At 54.7% G+C, this 18,124-nt stretch overlaps 6 protein-coding genes across 6 annotated transcripts; 2 read left to right on the top strand and 4 right to left on the bottom strand.

The window, feature by feature from the left end:
* Nucleotides 1–1,110: 1,110 nt before the first annotated feature.
* On the top strand, nucleotides 1,111–2,784 carry BO66DRAFT_388949 (glycoside hydrolase family 128 protein). The gene has a single exon (XM_025646680.1). The coding sequence runs from the start codon at nucleotides 1,529–1,531 to the stop codon at nucleotides 2,384–2,386; it is 858 nt and encodes a 285-aa protein (XP_025507183.1). The 5' UTR covers nucleotides 1,111–1,528; the 3' UTR covers nucleotides 2,387–2,784.
* Nucleotides 2,785–3,628: 844 nt separating this feature from the next.
* Nucleotides 3,629–10,689, bottom strand: BO66DRAFT_220511 (putative ubiquitin-protein ligase E3 component (UBR1)). Its single transcript, XM_025642677.1, has 3 exons — nucleotides 10,538–10,689; nucleotides 4,004–10,431; nucleotides 3,629–3,946 (listed from the first exon to the last, which is right to left on the bottom strand). The coding sequence occupies exons 2-3, from the start codon at nucleotides 10,255–10,257 to the stop codon at nucleotides 3,679–3,681; spliced, it is 6,522 nt and encodes a 2,173-aa protein (XP_025507182.1). The 5' UTR covers nucleotides 10,258–10,431; nucleotides 10,538–10,689; the 3' UTR covers nucleotides 3,629–3,678.
* A 165-nt stretch (nucleotides 10,690–10,854) lies between these two features.
* Nucleotides 10,855–11,763, bottom strand: BO66DRAFT_468679 (cytochrome b-c1 complex subunit 9; the record flags this gene model as incomplete). The annotated part of the gene is made up of 5 exons (XM_025652670.1): nucleotides 10,855–11,285; nucleotides 11,363–11,411; nucleotides 11,509–11,574; nucleotides 11,637–11,656; nucleotides 11,752–11,763. The coding sequence occupies 5 exons, from the start codon at nucleotides 11,761–11,763 to the stop codon at nucleotides 11,223–11,225; spliced, it is 210 nt and encodes a 69-aa protein (XP_025507181.1). The 3' UTR covers nucleotides 10,855–11,222.
* Nucleotides 11,764–12,269: 506 nt separating this feature from the next.
* Nucleotides 12,270–12,953, top strand: BO66DRAFT_284074 (putative RNA binding protein Pym; the record flags this gene model as incomplete). Its single annotated transcript, XM_025643101.1, has 1 exon — nucleotides 12,270–12,953. A coding segment is annotated over one exon (684 nt), but the record flags the coding sequence as incomplete, so codon positions are not given.
* Nucleotides 12,954–13,251: 298 nt separating this feature from the next.
* Nucleotides 13,252–15,545, bottom strand: hem14 (oxygen-dependent protoporphyrinogen oxidase). Its single transcript, XM_025642675.1, has 3 exons — nucleotides 15,137–15,545; nucleotides 14,395–15,075; nucleotides 13,252–14,330 (listed from the first exon to the last, which is right to left on the bottom strand). The coding sequence occupies exons 1-3, from the start codon at nucleotides 15,470–15,472 to the stop codon at nucleotides 13,536–13,538; spliced, it is 1,812 nt and encodes a 603-aa protein (XP_025507179.1). The 5' UTR covers nucleotides 15,473–15,545; the 3' UTR covers nucleotides 13,252–13,535.
* Nucleotides 15,546–15,841: 296 nt separating this feature from the next.
* On the bottom strand, nucleotides 15,842–17,878 carry BO66DRAFT_342549 (mRNA-binding protein NAB2). Its single transcript, XM_025644465.1, has 2 exons — nucleotides 17,167–17,878; nucleotides 15,842–17,108 (listed from the first exon to the last, which is right to left on the bottom strand). The coding sequence occupies exons 1-2, from the start codon at nucleotides 17,601–17,603 to the stop codon at nucleotides 16,073–16,075; spliced, it is 1,473 nt and encodes a 490-aa protein (XP_025507178.1). The 5' UTR covers nucleotides 17,604–17,878; the 3' UTR covers nucleotides 15,842–16,072.
* Nucleotides 17,879–18,124: the final 246 nt, after the last annotated feature.

Raw genomic sequence — 18,124 nt, 5'->3', positions numbered from 1 at the left:
TTCCTGAAGCTGCAGCATGGCACTGCATCTCCTGTCACTGTCACTGTACTGTACACCATCTACAACACGGAGTTATTCTACAGTCCCTCGTATACGATATGCTCCAGATGGCCTGATTTGAGCCACGCAACCCGGCGTCGCCAGGGATTCCTCTGCACACAAAGGAGTGACTGCGAACGACACGGAGAGATCGAGGCAGCTCCAGGCAACCAAGTAGAGCTTCCCCTGGCCCCCGTTCGGAGCTGTGTCTTGGCTATGTATGTTATTGTTGGAATGATCGCAGACCCTTGCTCAGGAAATACTTCAGGGTGAGCAGGATTCAGGAGTACTCCTGAGAGGTTGTGGTGGTGGTGAGAGACAAGAATAACCACGGAGTGATGGATCAGATGAGAAGACTTGGAATGGATGTGGTGGACTGGACTAGGGCTGCCCTGTGGAAATAGAGACCGACACACAGACACACACACACACACAGAGAGAGAAAGAAAGCCGGGCGCAAAGTGGAGCAGAGAACAGCAAAGGGAGAAAGAAAGACTGCAACACAACAGCAGCAGAGGCGTTCGTTGGAGCTCCGCCACTAAATTCACTAAATCGACTAGCGTGCAAGTAGCGCTACTGAACGCCCCATCCCACTCTGAATGACTGACAGTTCGTCCGTTGGTCATTCTATCGGTCAGGTCAGTTATTGTTCTCGTAGGAACCAAAGTGATGCAAAGAGACAGTATTATTGTTGTTGCTGTTGGGTATCTAGATCCCGTCAGCAGCTCCAGCTGTCAAACGGGTAGAAAGACTCAGGGCACAAAACTCAACTGCAGCTCGCCTGCAGGAACCCCCCCAATCTTCCCCCAACCACAAAAGCAGAACCAGCACAACATGGTCGGTCGGCCAGTCAGATCAATCATGCACAGGCCAATCTTCCACCCGATGACGTTCCACGGATCGGCCCCCCGTTGGCCGCGGTGAAGGATGCAGGGGAGAAGAGGGTAGAGTTGTGGTTGTGGTTCAGGTACCCAGACCCGACAGACCCTCTGCATAGACCTATCAAAGACCCCAATGGATGAATATCGCCAAGATGAAACACTTTCGTTTTTGTTCTTTTTGCTTTTTTTTTTTTTTTTTCCTTTTCCTTTTCTGCTTTTGTGTTTGGTACCTTTTTTTTTCTCTCTCTATTTGTTATTGTTCTTTGACTGGATCCCCGTCCTGGGCGTTTCGCCTGGTGGAAGGAAGGAAGCCCAGCCCTAATGGCTAGTTTTCCCCTCTTCTTTCGTGGGTATATATCCCTCGACTCTTTCCCTCGGTTCTGCTCTCTCTCTCTCTTTTTCTTTTCAGTATACTGATCACTCCTCAGTACCCAGTCATTCCTTTGTCATTTGACACCTGCTGAACAAATACCTGTGCCGTGCACGGTTCTGTTCATCCATTCCTTATCCTAAGCGCTACTTGAGTTCCAAGTAGCCATACCACGCCCTCCTAAGAACTCGAGAACCGGTCTTCTCAGTCTACCAACCCTCCAAAACAAAAGAGCAAAATGGTCTCCTTCACCAAAGCCCTCCTCATCGCCAGCAGCGTAGCCAGCACCGCGCTGGCGATGCCCTCGCACATCCATGCCAACCGCCACACCGGCGCCAACCACCCGCACGTCACCCTCGAGCAGCGCAGCATCAACAGCACCTCGGGCAAGCGCGGCGCGGCCTACAACAGCGCCAGCACGGTGACCACGCTGGCCCACAGCGGCACGGTGACCTGGGGCTACGACTGGAACATGTACAGCGACGGCAGCCTGCCTTCGCACGTGGAGTACGTGCCGATGCTGTGGGGCAGCAAGATGTTCGGGACGTGGTTCACGGCCATCGAGACGGCCCTGAACAGCGGCAGCAAGTACATCCTGGGCTTCAACGAGCCCGACAACAGCGGCCAGGCCGCCATGTCCTCCTCGGCGGCCGTGTCCGCCTACCAGAAGTACATTACCCCGTTCAAGGGGAAGGCCAAGCTGGTCACGCCCGCCGTCACCAACGGCGTCGGCGCCGACACGGGCCTCGCGTGGGCCGAGAACTTCCTGTCCGGCTGCGGCGGCAGCTGTGGCGTGAGCGTGCTCGCCGTGCACTGGTACGGCGACTCGGCCGCCGACTTCAAGACCTTCGTGGGCAAGGCCGTGGCGCTCGCCGACAAGTACGACCTCGACGAGACCTGGGTCACCGAGTTCGCCCTCAACAGCGCCGTCGGTGCCGGCCAGGGCACCCAGGAGGCCGCCTCCTTCCTCGAGGAGGTCGTCCCCTGGCTCGATGGCCAGAGTGGCGTCGGCCGCTATGCGTACTTCATGTGCGCCGAGGGCTATCTGTTGAACGGGGACGGGTTGAGTGCCTCCGGCCAGGCGTATATTGCTTAAGCATTGCCTCGCCTCGCCTCGCCTCTTGACTTCTGATTTGGCGGAGAGTGATGTGGGGTGCGGTTTGGCTTTGCCATTGCCTTTGCCTTTGCCTTTGCGTTTACCATTACCATTACCATTACCATTTGCCTCAAGGAAAATACCTCCCTCGAGCGGTGATTTGTTTATCATGATGATTATCGGTTTTACAGTTTTACACTTTTGATACCAGTTTGATTTTTCTTTTTCTTGTTGCGTTGCACTCACAGAGTCACTTGCAATTTGTTTCACCCTGATTCCCATTGTCCATACAGTTCCATGAATCTGAAACAACAAAAAGTCCACACAAAGACCATTGTATTGTTCCTACATAGTGCAATCCTCCAACAATTCCAACAATTCCAACAATTCCAACAAAACAATCCAACAAAACAATCCAAACCTGAAACACATTGTAAAAAGCAGACCAGACCAACCTCCTGCCCACTGCCCAGAAAACAAGTTAATTATTAGTACTGTATTGTTTGTCTCCCCCCGATCCATGGATCCATGGATCCAATAACCCCCGTCCCCAACCAACCACATGTATCGCAGCCCAAGAGCCCCGACTTTCATCGCCCGAACCAAGGATGCGCTGCTGTCTGGACTTTGGGCTGTGGGGATCAGTCACCAGAAGTTGATTGGGTGGTCCCACGATTTCCAGCTTCCGAGCATTGGGATTGGATTCTTATTAGGAGATGGATGTCAATCAATCACTTTTTTTTTTTCATTGCATTATTGCAGAGAGCAGACACAAAGTGAAGTGCAATCTTGTTGCTAAAACTGGTTGGAGGTCATAACTAACTATGGGTCCTGGGGTGGGCTTGGGGCTGGGGATTGATTCTTTCCCTAGGGTTCTTTTTTTTTTGACTGTATACCCGGAAATGGATAGTGAACACTCCGTAGACTGCTTTCAATGCGATCCAGACTGAGTTACGGAGTACAGCACTTACAACAGCACCCACCGCACATCGCCCACACCAACCAGTAGTTACAGTATATGTCCAGGAAAATGCTATTTGTATTATTTCCCATCAGCAACCCCGCACCCACCAACTAGCTCAAACTTTTCCCCCATGCATCAGCAAACATCACACATCTCCAGGAAAAAGTTCCATGCACATAGGACGGAACAGCAGCTTAGCAGCTTAGTCCATCACCATCGCCGTCGCTGACACATCCCACGAATAAAAACACCATAAGTCACTTAAGTCACACTGTATCCGCGCACCGTCACTTCCCTAAATACATCATATCATCCCCTTGATACATTCTTACATCGTTTCCCATCCTCCATTGTTGATATCCGCTTCCAGCTTGCGGCTGATCATCGTTGGAATCCCATGCGAGAGCCACACGTCGCGAACCAAGCGGTCGTAGCGTTTCTGGTTCAGAATCAACTGACGGTTACGCCGGAGGCCCGGGTCCACTTCGCCGTGGCGGTCCAGGTACGGCGCATTGTGCCAGGAACCGCTGCGGTTGTGTAGGTAGACCACCATGCACTTGCGGATGTTGAGGAAGAGACCGATGTATTTACCACATCTGATAGACATCCAGTTAGTTTGTATATAACCAAAGAGGAAGCAAGGAGGAACTCACTTGTAAACGTGTTGGTTGCATCCGCCCAAGTTCTGGCTCTTGTCCATGCAACACACGGCCTGCGAGCAGAAGATGTCACCACAGAACAGGCAGATGCAGGGATCGGTCAGCTCCTTCTTCGAGTTCGGGCAGCGCCGTCGGTTAGCCTCGTCGATCAAATTGTCGTAGTACTTGGGCAGCCCGATCAACTCGAAGATCCCCGGGTGAGGGAGGCTCGGCCACAACGTGTGGTAGCCGAACGTCAGCCCGGGCCGCGACACATTCCAGTGGTGGATCCAGCCCGAGATGACCGAGTCGAACACACTGCCGCGGTTGCGCGAAGCGTTGACAGATCCGAAGATCTCGTCGAGAGACGGCAGATGTAAGAGCTTGGTCAAGCGGTCAAGCTCTGGAGCGTCAACATCGTTGAATTCCGTGCTGGGGAACTCGACCCCGTGCTGAACGTGAAGAAGAATGATCACCTTGCGAAGGAAGGTCAATGCGTAGCTGGAAATGAGCCGGCGCAGGTTTAACGCCACCTGCCGCGACACGGCGCTTCCGTCCGCCACGTAGTTACCCTCGGTTGGGAACGACGTGATCTCCTCCTGACCGATATTGGTTCTCAGCTCGGTGACGATGGAGTTGAAGAAGTGGCGACTCAAGTCGGCCCGAGGGTCCGTCTCATCAAGCGCCGGCATGTAGTTGGCATCGCCATGCTGAACCACTTCTTCCTGCAGCCCCGAAGGCCAGAGAATGTAGGTGATGGCGACCTTGACGATTTCGGCCACATAACACATCTGGATCAAATGACGCATATCAATGGGAACGGTCGGCAGAAGCGAAACCGAGCACTCGGCCAAAAACACAAACGTATCCTTGCCCAGGAGCGGTTCAATCTCGCGCCTCTCCCTCAATAGAGGTGTACCACTGAGGTAGGGGTGACCAATGAACAGTTGACAGATCTTCTGCCGGTGCGTTTCGTGCACCTCGTCCGCACTGAGATTATGCGGGCTATCGCCATGCTGTAGTGATCCGACCGCCGCATACGAGAAGGCCGTCTCGGCGAGGATGCGCAGATGCGTCAGTGTCAGCTGAGGGATCTTGTCCAGCAGGGTCGAGCCCGGTTCCGAAGCGACACCCCGCTGCGCTATCTCCACAGCCGCGATGCTGTAGCCAAAGCTCTGGAACAGCGAGTCGGTATGCACCAGGTCACTGCTTTCCAGTGTACCAGGAACATGGTTGAACGTGGATGGGATGTGGTTGACCCGCAAAGTCTGCTTCAGCCTCTGATAGATCTGCAACAATTCGGAAAGCGGGTTCTCGATCGGACTGAAGGACGCCTGAAGCGGGCTGGTGGCAGAAGGATCCTCCGCAGGGAAGAGACCAGGCATGGGTAATCTGACCGTTGGCATGGAAAGAGGAGTCGACGGGAATGAGGGAGGGGATGGGAGATTGTCCAACTTCGAAGCGAGCGGTGGGACCAAGGTCTTGGACAGATAGTTCACGAAGAGCTCCTGGTACGCTAGAGCCTGCGGGTTGCTGTTGCTCTCCGCAAGTAATGCGTAGTTGCGGGGTTGCGAGAGAATGGACTTGAGCTCGACATTAATGAACTCGTCAAACGAGACAGCGGTACCCAAAGCTCCCGGATACGACTCTTCCTTACCCTTCCAGACGATGGGAAGGAAAGCATTTCCGAGAGCCTTGCAGAGAGGGCAGACGAACTCCTTGCGCGCTAGCGACTCCGGGTGGGCTCGAGCGACTTGTTGATGGTGACGACGACCAGTAGCAGTGAGGTAGACCTCGAAGCAGTGGTAATGCATGATATGGCCACAGCCGGTCGTCACCGGCCCCGGATTCGTGTTATGGGCCTTGAAGCCTTTGCTTAGTCCAATCTTCTCGCTGACGACTTCGCCACCCGTCGAGTCCAGTCGGCGGACGGTCGTGCGGTTTTCACCAGCGACTCCGAAAGGACGAAGATGCTCGGCCGACTTGTCCAGGCTCGCTGGTGTCCTGATTGCCTCCCGCACCCAGTCCGCATCCGACACATCAGTACAACGGAGGATGGTGCTGTCCTGGATGAGGGCAAATGTGCCGTAGAGTCGCGAGTCATTGGTCTCCTCCTGGCAGAGGATGCACGTGCCACTAGGATACTTCCACAGCTTCGTCTCGGGCGCAGTCTCGGGTTCCGACTCGAGATCACTGAAGTCTTCCTCGCCCCAGTCAAATTCACCTTGGCTGTTGAGGAAGTTCTGCTGTTGCTGCTGGAACTGGGCCATGACCCGGGCCTGCCTTTCTAGAGCCTGCTTCTTCTTGGTCTCCTTCTCAACGTCATTGTCGATAGCAGGAGTGCTGGTGTCAACCCTGTCAAAGGGGAAGTTCAGCGAAGCGGTGGCTGAGGCATAGGCCTCGGGACGCTTCTGCCAGAATTGCTTGAGTATATGCCGGATCTTGGCTCCGCATGATTTGAAATCGGATATCACGGAAATCTTCTCAAGGAGACCCACGATAGTCACTGGACCAGCCTGCGTCGAGTGTCGAACCTTGTTCAATGCGTGAGAAATGAAGGATGCCGGCGAGCCGTCGGACATCTCATCCTCGTCGCTCTTATCCTCCAGCGAGGCGGCAAGAATCAGATGCAGGACCACATGAAGGAAAGTCTCAATCCGAGTAGGTTTGATATGCGGAGTACCCGCCTGGAACGACACCACATAGTCCAGACAGTGGTGCACAAGCTGAGCGAAGACCATGGTTCGGGTGAAGCGATGAAGCTCGGAGAAAGCTCCGGTGGTGATGGGGCGTAATTTGGGCTCAAACACCACGTCATCCGCTTTCTTGCCAGTTTTCTTGGCCACCCAGGCTTTGTAAATGGACTCCGCTTCATCCCGTTGATTCTTGCTGTAATGAGCGCTGTACGGATCAATAAGGTCAAGATACTCCGGCTTCAACTCGAAGGTACCGGTATCGTTCAGCCCCTCGGGTGCCCGAAATTTGGCAACCTCCTCAAGCACATCCTGGAACATATCCGAGTCAAGGGGCTTATCGCTGAGCCGTGTGGACAGGTCAGAGAAAGACAGCGGCCTGAAGCAAAGGACATGCGCGATATCACGGATGATGCTCTCCCGAGTTGCGCTCTCGCTGTCGTCGATGGCGGTGAGCGAGGTACGGTCCGTCAGGAGGATAATCAACAGGTGGACGAACTCCTCGGCCACGTCGACGATCTGGTTGTCCTCGTAGACGCTCCGGGGGCTGTAATCCCGGTTCATCCAGTCCACCATGCCGAAACGTTCCGCGATGGACGCAAGGACCCGACTAGGATCGCAGGTGACCAGGGCAGTCTGAAGCAAGAAGATGTCGCGATAATACGCAAAATCACGGGATGAGACTCCCCGATATTGTGACATCTGATGCCGAAGGCTGAGACCATTGCGAACCCACATGCCAGCCTTCATCTGTGCCAGCCAGGCGCAAACTCTGACGGGATAATCGAACATTGCCAGGAGCAAATCTTCGGAGTTCAGCTGTGAGTCGTGGATGTATTGGTCATTTGCGGCCTGCGCAGCGTCCATGAGCACATTGCGCATGACGGCGCCGCTTACATTACGACCGCATTCCAGCAACCAGGACAGCGTGTAATGGAGGGCATGGTGGAAACTCATCCAGCCACGTTCGACGACGAAGTCCACCACCCGGTATCGTGGAACATGTTCCTGGTTGACCTCGAAATCGAAGGGAGGCAGCGTTTTGAAAGACACGTAATCCTTGATCTCGGCTTGGCTGAAACGCTTAAGGTCCAATCCGTATGAATGAGCCACAGCGGAGATGGTGGCTGATCGGATGGCTCGCAGCAGCTTTGCACCTCCATCGATCTCGGGGTTACGGAAGGCCTCGCAAAATTGGCGACACAGGCGGTTGATCTCTCGCATGAGGACGGACGCGCTGATCCAAGCGTCGGTCTCGTACTCAACATGCTCCCCTACAGCACGCACATTGGGGCATATACCTTGCGAGAGCTTGACAAGATCCAGGAACTGAGACAGGTACTGTTCTTCCGCGCGCACGCGATTCTGGACGTATTCGGATTGCAGCAGGTACCGTAGATCCAAGAAGAAATGATACAGACGCCTGTTGGTGACAGACCCGGCGTCAAATGCCAGAGTTGCGTTGGGATTGACTTCATGAGGTTCACCGACCTGCCTTGTCGTAAGAAACGTGTACAGAATGGCCATGACCTTGGTCAAAAAGTTCCCACGTAGGAGGATTTCCTCTGTAATAGACGGGGTGGTCAGAAGCTGCAAGGAAAGGTTGACAATGGAGTGATCAGGCTCTCTGTCTGCGATCAGGTACAACTGCGCGAGCGCCGTGTAGAGGGCTGACAGGCGCAGACCCATGATCCGCTTGAATTGAGGAACATTGACAACGGTGCCGATATAGAGATCGCGGAGTTCGGTACGAGTCTTTTTCCAGAGTCGGAGATCATAGAGAATCATCCAGTCGAGACGAGTGCGCTGCGACAAGTCCTCGTAAACCGGCACACCCTGCCCTTCCACCGCAGCATGAGATCGATACTGCCAATGAATAGGCGTTTTCGCCGGCGATGGTCGAACCACCCCTGACGGTGTCTTGGGGATAGGAACAAGGGAAGTCGGCGGTCGCTCGTGCTGTTCATTGGGGGCCTGCTCGTTGACGGCGGGTTGCGAATCCTCCTGGTTTGACCCGTTCTGCACCCCTTCTTGCGCCTCTTGCCTTCGCAGCTCCTGTGACTGCCGCTCCCCCTGTTCACCTTGCTGTTGCTGCTGCTGGCGGGCGCGCTCTTGTTCCCGCTGTTGTTCCCGCTGAGCGAGTCCTAGGATGGTCTGAGCGATATCCAGAGCGTCATCCGCGTCGCCCATAACCATATCATTATCGTCGTCCACCTCATCCCGGAGTCGGTTCATTTCGAGTTCCATGTCATCATCATCTTCCTCTTCGTTGGTCTCGCCCGCTGCACGCAGGTACTCTTCGAATTCTTCCGCCTCCTCCTCGTCATTGACACCTTCCTGCTCATTGCCCGAATTGACATCCTCATCATCGTCATCGTCGTCGCCAGCTGCAGCCAGTACAACGTTGACTTGGGGGGATATCGTGAGCATGACCGTGCGCCATGGAGACGCCTCGTCCTGTTGGTGGTCATCGATGCCTTTCAACCCGATGTCCGCATTGTAGGCACCGCTACCACGCCTCCACGGCGTAAGCAGTTCTTCGCAGATGATGTGGCGCAGAATCTCGTTATCATCCCCGACGCTACATCCCGAGATATCCAGCAGCCACTCGACGATGGTGGCGCACATCTGCTCGCGGAACGTATCGCGGGCGGATCGGATAGTGACAGTGACCCTGATGTGCTCGATGATCTTCGACACGTCCAGCAGTCGCGGCAGGTCCCGGGAATACTTGACGACACTGCGTCCGATGTCGTTGGTCTCGTGGGCACGCTCGAATCCGAAGCGATTGGTCTCCCTACAAGCTCGCGTGACCTGCGTGGCGACGTCCTTGATGGTGTGCTTCTCATCGTTCCAAAGGGCAAGGGCGTACTCGGGCTCCTCCTCCGCTTCGTCACCGGGCCCGTACCAGCCCGGACGCAGCCGGGACGCTTCCTCATCCTTCCTGATCCCTTCCTCAGTCTTGGGCAGTCGCAGCTGTTCGGGCGAGCAGGAGATGACGTCGCAGAAATGATCCAGGGCGCGCGAGATGGTGAGTCGGATGGCCTTCACCCAATCCGGCGGCAGTTGTGATTTGGCCCTCTGCTTCCCCTTCTTCTTCTTGTCCTCGCTGTCGGTGTGGATCGCACAGAACAACGGCAGGCGCCAGGCCTCCTCGTCTCCACAGTCACAGCAGCCGCAGTTCCCCGACGACAGCGAGATCTGGTACTGGTGGCCGGTGTGGTCGGAGGCGTCGAAGCACCGGCTGCACAGCACGCAGGTGTCGTCCATGGCGCAGGTGATGCAGCGGTAGGTGGCCTCGCCCGCCCTGAAGATATGGCCGCAGCGCTTGCCCCGCGCCGCCTCGGTATACTCCGCACCTTCCTCGGCGCCCTGGGCCTCTGCCAGCTTCCAGGGCCCGGGCGGCAAGCCGTTGGGGAATAACTGTCGAAGGTATTCTTCATTCTGGCCGGTCAGCGAGCGGAAGAGCACCTCGAGAAGCTCTCTCTCGGCTTGGGGTCCATAGCGGTTGTTGTGTTCGGCGGGAAGCCGCAGGAGGCGTTCGCTGAGAAACCTCTCACATTCCGTGAGCATCATTTATCGCTGTTGCACGGCGAGCGCGACACCCATCCGGCGCTCTAGATAGGGAGTAAAAAGGGTTACGGAACGTGACTGGGGGGTTCGAAAGTTGTTGAGACGAGAGCTCGAAGGTGGGCTGTGATTTTCCCCCCCGGTTTCGTTGGTGGCGGGCTTATAAATCTTCGATGCGGCCTGCGAGCTCAACTTAGTCGGGCGCCGATAACAGGTCCGTCAATGATGAAAATGACTGGATAAGAAAAGAGGAACGGGGAAAAGGAACAGAAGAATGATGACTGACCAACCTTTGGAAGATGGAGGGGAGGGTGGGGAAGTTTAAGGATTTCAGACAGAGTCGCTTGGTTGTGGTTGAGAGGGTAAGTGGTTAATGAGGGAATGAGTTGGTAGTAGGAATACTCGTGGTGGTGAAGTAGCCAAGTTCGATGTCACAGTTTGGTGGGGAAGAAAGAGCTGCCAGGTGTTGGCTCCGCTTGGATCAATCCAGAAACAACAGAATTTAATTCAACGCCTGCTAGAATATGATTTCCAGTCCAGACTCAGAACAGGTAAAGAATACAACCTGACCAAAGAACAAAAGAAAATGAAAGAGGCTATTTTCGTTGGAATGTGTTTTGTGTTGGGAAAAGAAGGAGGGGGAAAAGCCTGAGATCTCTAACCACTATTGAATCTACAGAACCAATGCGGCTTGGCGCGACTTGACCGCAGTCTGTCTCCCTTTCAATGTCAATCTGATACCGGGCAGCGTCGGATTAAGGGAAATGCACGCAATGGTACAGCTCATTCTTCCGAATCAAAAAAATAAAGGACTATCTCGTACAAGAAACACCGTGGAGGATCCCGATTCCCCTCTTTCCTCCGATCTCGGTAAAATAACATGGGAATGGATATCTCTACCCTCCAGCACTTGGTCTATCCCACCACCACTAGGTGAATGCGGCACAAAACACTCGATAGGATCGTCATATTTACTCGTCATCCTCGTCGTCGGCCTGGTTGATGTAGCGGTGCTTGATATCCTTCCATTGACGCTGTGGGCGCGAATCGGAGAGTAACCCCGTCAGTTAAGAACCTTATATCCGGAAGGGGTCTGCAGGGAAGAACATACGCCGCGGTTGAAAGAGTCCCAGACGCGGTTGGAAGCGGTGTCGAAAGCCCTGTTCCGAAGAAGTCGTGATTAGCCCGTGCTTGATGGCCTGCGACGGTTGTTTCCCACCGGGGTGGGAGGACGGGAGAGAGAGAGGCTAGACGTACAGCTCGAAAGCGAAGGCACTGGTAAAGATGGCAGTCAAGTAAACAGCGTTGCGCTGGAACAGACTCCTATGGCAATCAATTGTGGTTAGTAGGGGTCAATTAAGGGCCCGACAGGGAGGAAGACATACCGGTAGAGAGTGGTAGTGAACTGGATCCGGAGACACCCTGCAGTTAGCCCAGGGAACCACGGGCACCAGGAGCACCTGCAGCGGTCCTGGCGATCAAGTTGCGGAAGACACTTACAGCGCCGGCCATTGTGCTGGGATTGTAGATGGAAACGGAGGTGGAAGTGGGAGAGGAGCGAAAACGTGGGGAAGTAGCGTAACCAGGAGGGAATGAGGTTGAAGAATCCCGTCGCCGTTCGGACAAGTTCAGACGAAAAGCAGCAGCGGGAAACACCGGATCCCTGATTGGCCAGTGCCCAGAGCCTCTCCCGCCCGCCCGTCACGCATGAATTGGAATTCATCCATGTTCATCACTGCAGGCTCATTCCACATCCACATCTTTTTCATCTACACATCTACACTAATTGACAACAGACAACAATTCGGGCATCGTCTCAATATCCTGCCCTTCGCCCTCAAAATATCGAAGGACTAGGGATATCACTCATTTATATCTAGCAATCCTTTAGACAGACCGACCCCTCTCTCTTTCCACCCACCACCTTCATTGGACTGAGGGTCTGAGGGTCTGAGAATCTTCGTTACGCCGCTCCCACCCTCAGCCATCCACCATCTACCCCCCCAAAAATGGCAACCAACAAGACCGGGGGCGTCACCTCATCCGGCATCGCCACCAACGAAACCACCGGGGAGCGCTATATCCCCTCCTCCACCCGCGCGGATGGGTCCAAGCGTCGCGAGATCCGCGTCCGACCGGGCTACCGTCCCCCCGAGGATGTCGAACTCTACAAGAACCGCGCGGCCGAAGCCTGGAAGAACCGCGGCAAGACCGGCGGCGGCGGTGTGCCGGGCGCCGAAGGCCTCAAGCCCGTCGAGGACTCCGACGCCAACAAATCGAGCACCGCAGCCAGCAACAAGAACGCCAAACGTCGCGAGGCGCGGAAGAAGGCCAAGGCGACCGGTCAGGATTCACCGGGCGCAGCCAAGGACGTGACGCAGATTGAAAACTGGCGCGCTGCTGCTGCGACTGCGACTACACCCAACGGCGGCGCGGAGAAGGAAGCGGAAGGCAAGCAGCCCACCGAGTCAGAGCAGACACTGGACCCCGAAGCGGAGAATGAAAAGAAGGCCCGCAACCTGAAGAAGAAATTGAGGCAGGCCCGCGATCTGCGCGACAAGAAGAACCAAGGCGAGGCTCTGCTGCCCGAACAGCTTGAGAAGGTCATCAAGATCCAGGAACTCGTTCGGCAGCTCGATGCGCTGGGGTTTGATGCCAATGGGGATAAGAGAGACGCTTCTGCAGAAGAGAAGGGCGCGGAAAGTGAGAAGGTCTGAAGGGCCGCGCCATGGCGATTGATGATTACCAGACTCATAAGACCTCGAATCGTTGAGCTACTTGTCACCAAGTACCACGATCGCGGTCCTTACCTCCGAATGAGGGACCCATAAGAGTTGTCTATGGCCGCCTTCCACAGAATGCCGATGTGGCGTCATCCTGCAGCTTAACTAAACTCAAGCTGGGCCGATGTCCACTCTCCCGACTCCTCGCTTGGGAGTGTGAGGATGATACCATCACGGAACTTCCTCAGGGCTCGTCGGCTTGCATGAACAATCTCCCACGGCTTTTTTGAGACAGACATCGCTCTCACGGCTGATCACCCCCAATTTCGGTCTGCGGGGGGAGCTGCACAATGTATTATTACAAAGCATATCTAGTCCCTACCGTCCCTGTTCACATCTTATTTCCAAATTGAACTTGCTGGTCTGTTTACCGGAAGTCTATATACCTCCACATGACCTATGTGGATATCTGTCACTATCAAATCAGCCTTGTTCCTCAGTAAACGGCCACGCTCTGACATAGTAGCATGCAACAGCGAAGAATGGAGAGCATTTCTAAAGTCATCGGCGCTCCGACTTCCCGATGTCGGCGAATCGCACGGGTGAAGTCACGATGCCGCCTTCCAACTCCCAGTTTTCGTAGTTGTAGCCTTTCCAGGGGCTCAACGTCTGGCCGACCGTGAGTTTCCGACCCACCCCATAGGAAGCGGCCAGATAGCCTTGTCGCACACAGTCAAGGACACCATTTCCGCTGGTCCCGTACCACGAGCCAGCCAGCGTCAGCCTGTGGTGGAACTCCTTCCGGACCGCTTGGGAGAGGGCATGCATGCGATCAAGATGGTTGACAGTATACTGTGGGATGGCATCTACGTGGAGGTGGCTCCTCGCCTCGAGCGGCTCGGCGGTGATCTTGAGGTGCCTCTGTAGTACAGAACGAGCATGACTGCAGGCCTGGTCATGGTTGGGTAGACTCGACTTGGGCAGGCCGTCCCACCAGTGGCCACCGAGCATTACGGTCAATTTGGTGTTACCGGCAGTATCTTGGCCAACAGAAGTTTCGTTCCCGAAGATGACCCCCAGGGCCAGCTCGGGATTCTGTTCATACGAGACACTCCGTGGAATGAGGTAACCAAAGCCCCTAGGTATGTCTAGGTTGTCTTCGGCCTTGTAATATAGGTTGACCACCATGACCGTTACGGCATAGTTGTTTTCGTCGGCCCGAAAATGCTTCACGGATTCAGTCGGATAGAACCGGCTCTTGGCCATCCACTGAGGAATCATTTTCGCCATAGAAAGCGGTTTTATGGTAGAGATCACTCGGTCGTATGATTGAGGACCGTCTGTTCCTCGATCGATCTAAAACCGCATCAGCTTTTTCGGCCAAATGCCACACACACACAGCACTGGGCCAGCTCCTTACCATAATTTTGTCCGTGGAAGAATCGTGCATCATATAGCGTATGTTAGCCGAAATAATGACCTCGGCCTTCTCAGACTCCTGCAACCGTTTGGCGATAGCGCGGGGAAATTGTTCCAGGCCCTCCTTCAGGGTGAACACACTGGCACCGCTGAGCAGCGACTTGAGGGATGTCCAGTAATCAGGGCCCTTTTCAGCTCCCAAAGACTGCAAGGCCATGAGATCGTCCATCTTCCAATAACTCCGTCCAGCCAGCCCGTCCAAGAGCAGTTCTTTCAAGATGCTTCCATTCTCCTCCCGCATTCGGAGGGCGCCCATCAATGTGCGCGCACTTAGACGGTCGATATCACCGGCAAAAATGCCAGCCATGACCGCAGAGACCAAGTTATCCGCCACCTTCGCGCCGAAACGACGCGAGATGAAGTCCGCGATCGACTCGTCACGTTGATCGGACATGGGCGCCGGATCCCAGTACTCGTGAAAAACATCCTTGGCGACACCATCAAATAAGGGCTCCTTGGTCACCGTGTTCCATAGTTCCGAGAGATTTTTGAGCAAGCTCTGGTCGGGGCGCGGTTGAGGAATGCGCACCAAATGATCGGGATAGTAGATATAACGGTTGGTAGCGGCTGGGGAGGACTTCGCTGTCACGACTACATCACCAAGCAAGTCTAGCTCAGACATCTGCCTCGTGCATTAGATGGGTCTGGACTTGGTATGGAAGCGAATGCGGCTGTCAGCATACCATGTCAAGGAGAGGAAAACATGTCGGGAATCCTGCTCGTAAGGTCCGCGGGCCGCGTTCGAGAATGAGGTCCCCTACCCCCGAATCCGCGGAGTCGAGCGTCACCTTATCTGATTGCATCCAACCGCCGAGGCGGGGCTGCGACTCGTAAAGAGTGACCCTTTTGCATGCTGGATCTCGCATCAACCGGTAGGCTGCTGTAAGGCCGGTAATGCCTCCGCCAATGACGGCGGCATTATACCGGTTGGTATGCAGGTAACGATTCCCATTGCCACTGCGCACCAGTGGCGCCCGCGCCACTCTGAGTGCGACTTCTGAGGAGCATGCTAGCCGCATCTCGAGTGAGGGCAAGGCTGAAGGGGAGATGATGTCGGGACTAAAGACGACGAACGACAATTGGGGGTATATGTATGGAGAGGTTGGAATTGGAGCTGGCAGTATCCCCGCACGGGATGGGCGGTAAATCCCCTCTAGGACAAGGCGGTGGGCTAAAGTTCACTGAGTGGACTTGTTGTACTCACGTATTACTGCAGTTGACCCTATTACCTACTGTACTCCAATGTGTACTCCAATGTTGCCAGATCCAAACAACAAGTAGCGCTCTAGGATTGAAGTGAAATCTCTCCGCTTCAATATTGATCACGAATGTGCGAAAGAAGGTATGACCATTTTGATAAAGAAGTGAACCAAGTATCATATCATGTTACTACAAGCTGTGTCATATTGTCCTTTTAGGGAAAACGCCGTATGAGAAAGGTCCATGATATCCCCATTCTATTTACAACCCAGTAAGAGATTCGGTCATAATGTCAAAAGCAAACTTAAACGCCCTTCCTCGCCGTCAACCACCCTTCACACGGACATAGTACATGTCGAACCGAGGACTGTGGAGGGAGCATATGCAGTGCAAGCAATCATCAAAGCACGCAAGCCATATCATGTCACAATCTCCTGGCTCTGCGAGCCGTCCGTAGCGCCCGGCTTAATCAGTTCCTCCTGCCCATCTTCATCCGTCACGAATTTTCTCTCGCTTACGTGGGGTTTGCCGGAGCCGGGGGTCCAAACTTTATCGGAGAAGGCACCCTTTTGACCCTCGGCATGCTTATAGGGGCAGCTCGGGTTGAGACACGGATTGAACTTGCAAGCCGTTTGGAGATGTGTGAATTTGCAACCTTCAGTGGTGCAGTCGGCACCATTGCGGCATAACGGCATGGAAGGGTGCTTGAAGTGGCAGTTGGGGTTGGCACAGTTGGGGAAGAACCTGCACATCTCCTCGGCCTGGTGCGCGGACTTGACAGCTGGGGAAGGATGACGCCCTGTGCACTTGCGATTCTTGCATGCCGCTCCATACGGACAAGGGTCCGCGATATCGACCGGGCTGCCTTCCGGTGCTGCTGGGGACTGGTGAGCGAAAGGACAGTCCCTTCGCGTGCATCGAAGGTTGAATCGGCAAATAGTATCGGTATTGCTCTCGTCCTGCTCCCCTTGAGGCTTCATATCCATGTCGGTATCGTTATCATGTTCGTTTGTGCGATTGTTGCGCTGGTTGCGTTGATGCCGCTGGCCGTGTTGACGTTCAACGCGATCGAATAATGAACGGCCCTGCTGGGACCCATTTTGCTGAAAGGCCGGGTTGATTGCGGGGGAGACGAAACCAGGCATGAGTTGTGCCATCATCCGTGCCTGCTCTTCTAGAAGAGACATCAACTGCATTTGATCATTCTGACTCATGTTCATCATCGGTCCCATGTTCATCTGGCGGCCGCCCTGCATCCTTCCTCCACCATTCTGATTGAACCGACCCTTTCCGTTGTTCTGACCGTGAGAGTTGATCCGTCCGCCACCGGGTCCACGAACGCGATGAAGAGTCGAGTCGCCACGATCGCCGCGATCCATAGCCCTGTTTATTTGGTTGAGCATCCGCCCTCTTCCACCGGGGCGCCCATTGCGCATTGCCTTCGGGCCCGTTGGTCTTCAAGATTCCAGTTAGCCAGATTCTTGTGGCGGTACAGAGATAACAAGACACTTACATAGAGTCGCCTGCCAAGGTTCCGTCGTCAACCATAGCCATGTCTCCATCTTCTTGGACGTTGTTCTCAAGCCCGATCGGCTGAGGGACAGCGGCCTCCTGCTCTGCGAATGAAGGGATTGCTTGTGCGGAAGTCGGGTCGCTCAAGGCCGGGGCGCCGCCACCGTTGATCTGTTGGTTGAGGATCTCAACCTGTTCGAACAACCACCTTGAGAACTCGAGAGCCTGGGTATCACCTTCACCAAGGCCAAGGAGATCGTTGGACAGCTCGCCGGCGATCTGCTCCTGGGTCTTGCCGTTGACCAACATCAGAATCACATATTCGATCAAGGCCGAATCGTCGCCATCGGAACTCCACCCCATCTCGACCAATTTCGGAGGGATGACATTGCTCAAGGCTTCCGCGAGCGGAGTGCCTGCTGCAACCATCGTCGTCATGATGAAGTGCGCAGTGAATGCGAGTCAGGTGTGGTGTGGCAAGGAGGGAGGGAGGGAGGGAGAAAAGAGAGGCTTGATAAGTGCTAAATGCCGCACTGCTGGGTTGACAGGGCGCGCGTACCCACGCCAAGTGTGTAGAAGAAAACTAGCTAAGTATTTGTGTCTTTGGTGAGATTTCGAGGGATTCGAGGGATTCTAGGTATGAAAGAGATAAGAATAGAGACAAGAAGTAGGTAGTGATAGTTTGGGGATGGTGCTTGACCGCAGGGACTTTCATTGCGGGCTGATGATGAAAGACAACCACCACCGCCGAGAACACTTGCCCCAGCCACAGTTGAGTCACGTGTATGCAGAATGGGACGGATGGGATGTGGCGCGGTAGCTTACTAATAGGCCTACGCCAACTGGCGGGCGGCAATGTGTGGGACTTCCCCTTTGGGCAGGAGGGCTATACTAGTAGGTCCGGTCTACTCTACTACGTACTCTACCTTCTACGTGAATCACGACTCACTGAACTTCCT

This window comes from Aspergillus aculeatinus (assembly GCF_003184765.1).
Source record: "Aspergillus aculeatinus CBS 121060 unplaced genomic scaffold BO66scaffold_7, whole genome shotgun sequence".
NCBI classification, from domain to species: Eukaryota; Fungi; Ascomycota; class Eurotiomycetes; order Eurotiales; family Aspergillaceae; genus Aspergillus; species Aspergillus aculeatinus.
This window is presented reverse-complemented; position numbering and strand designations above follow the sequence as displayed.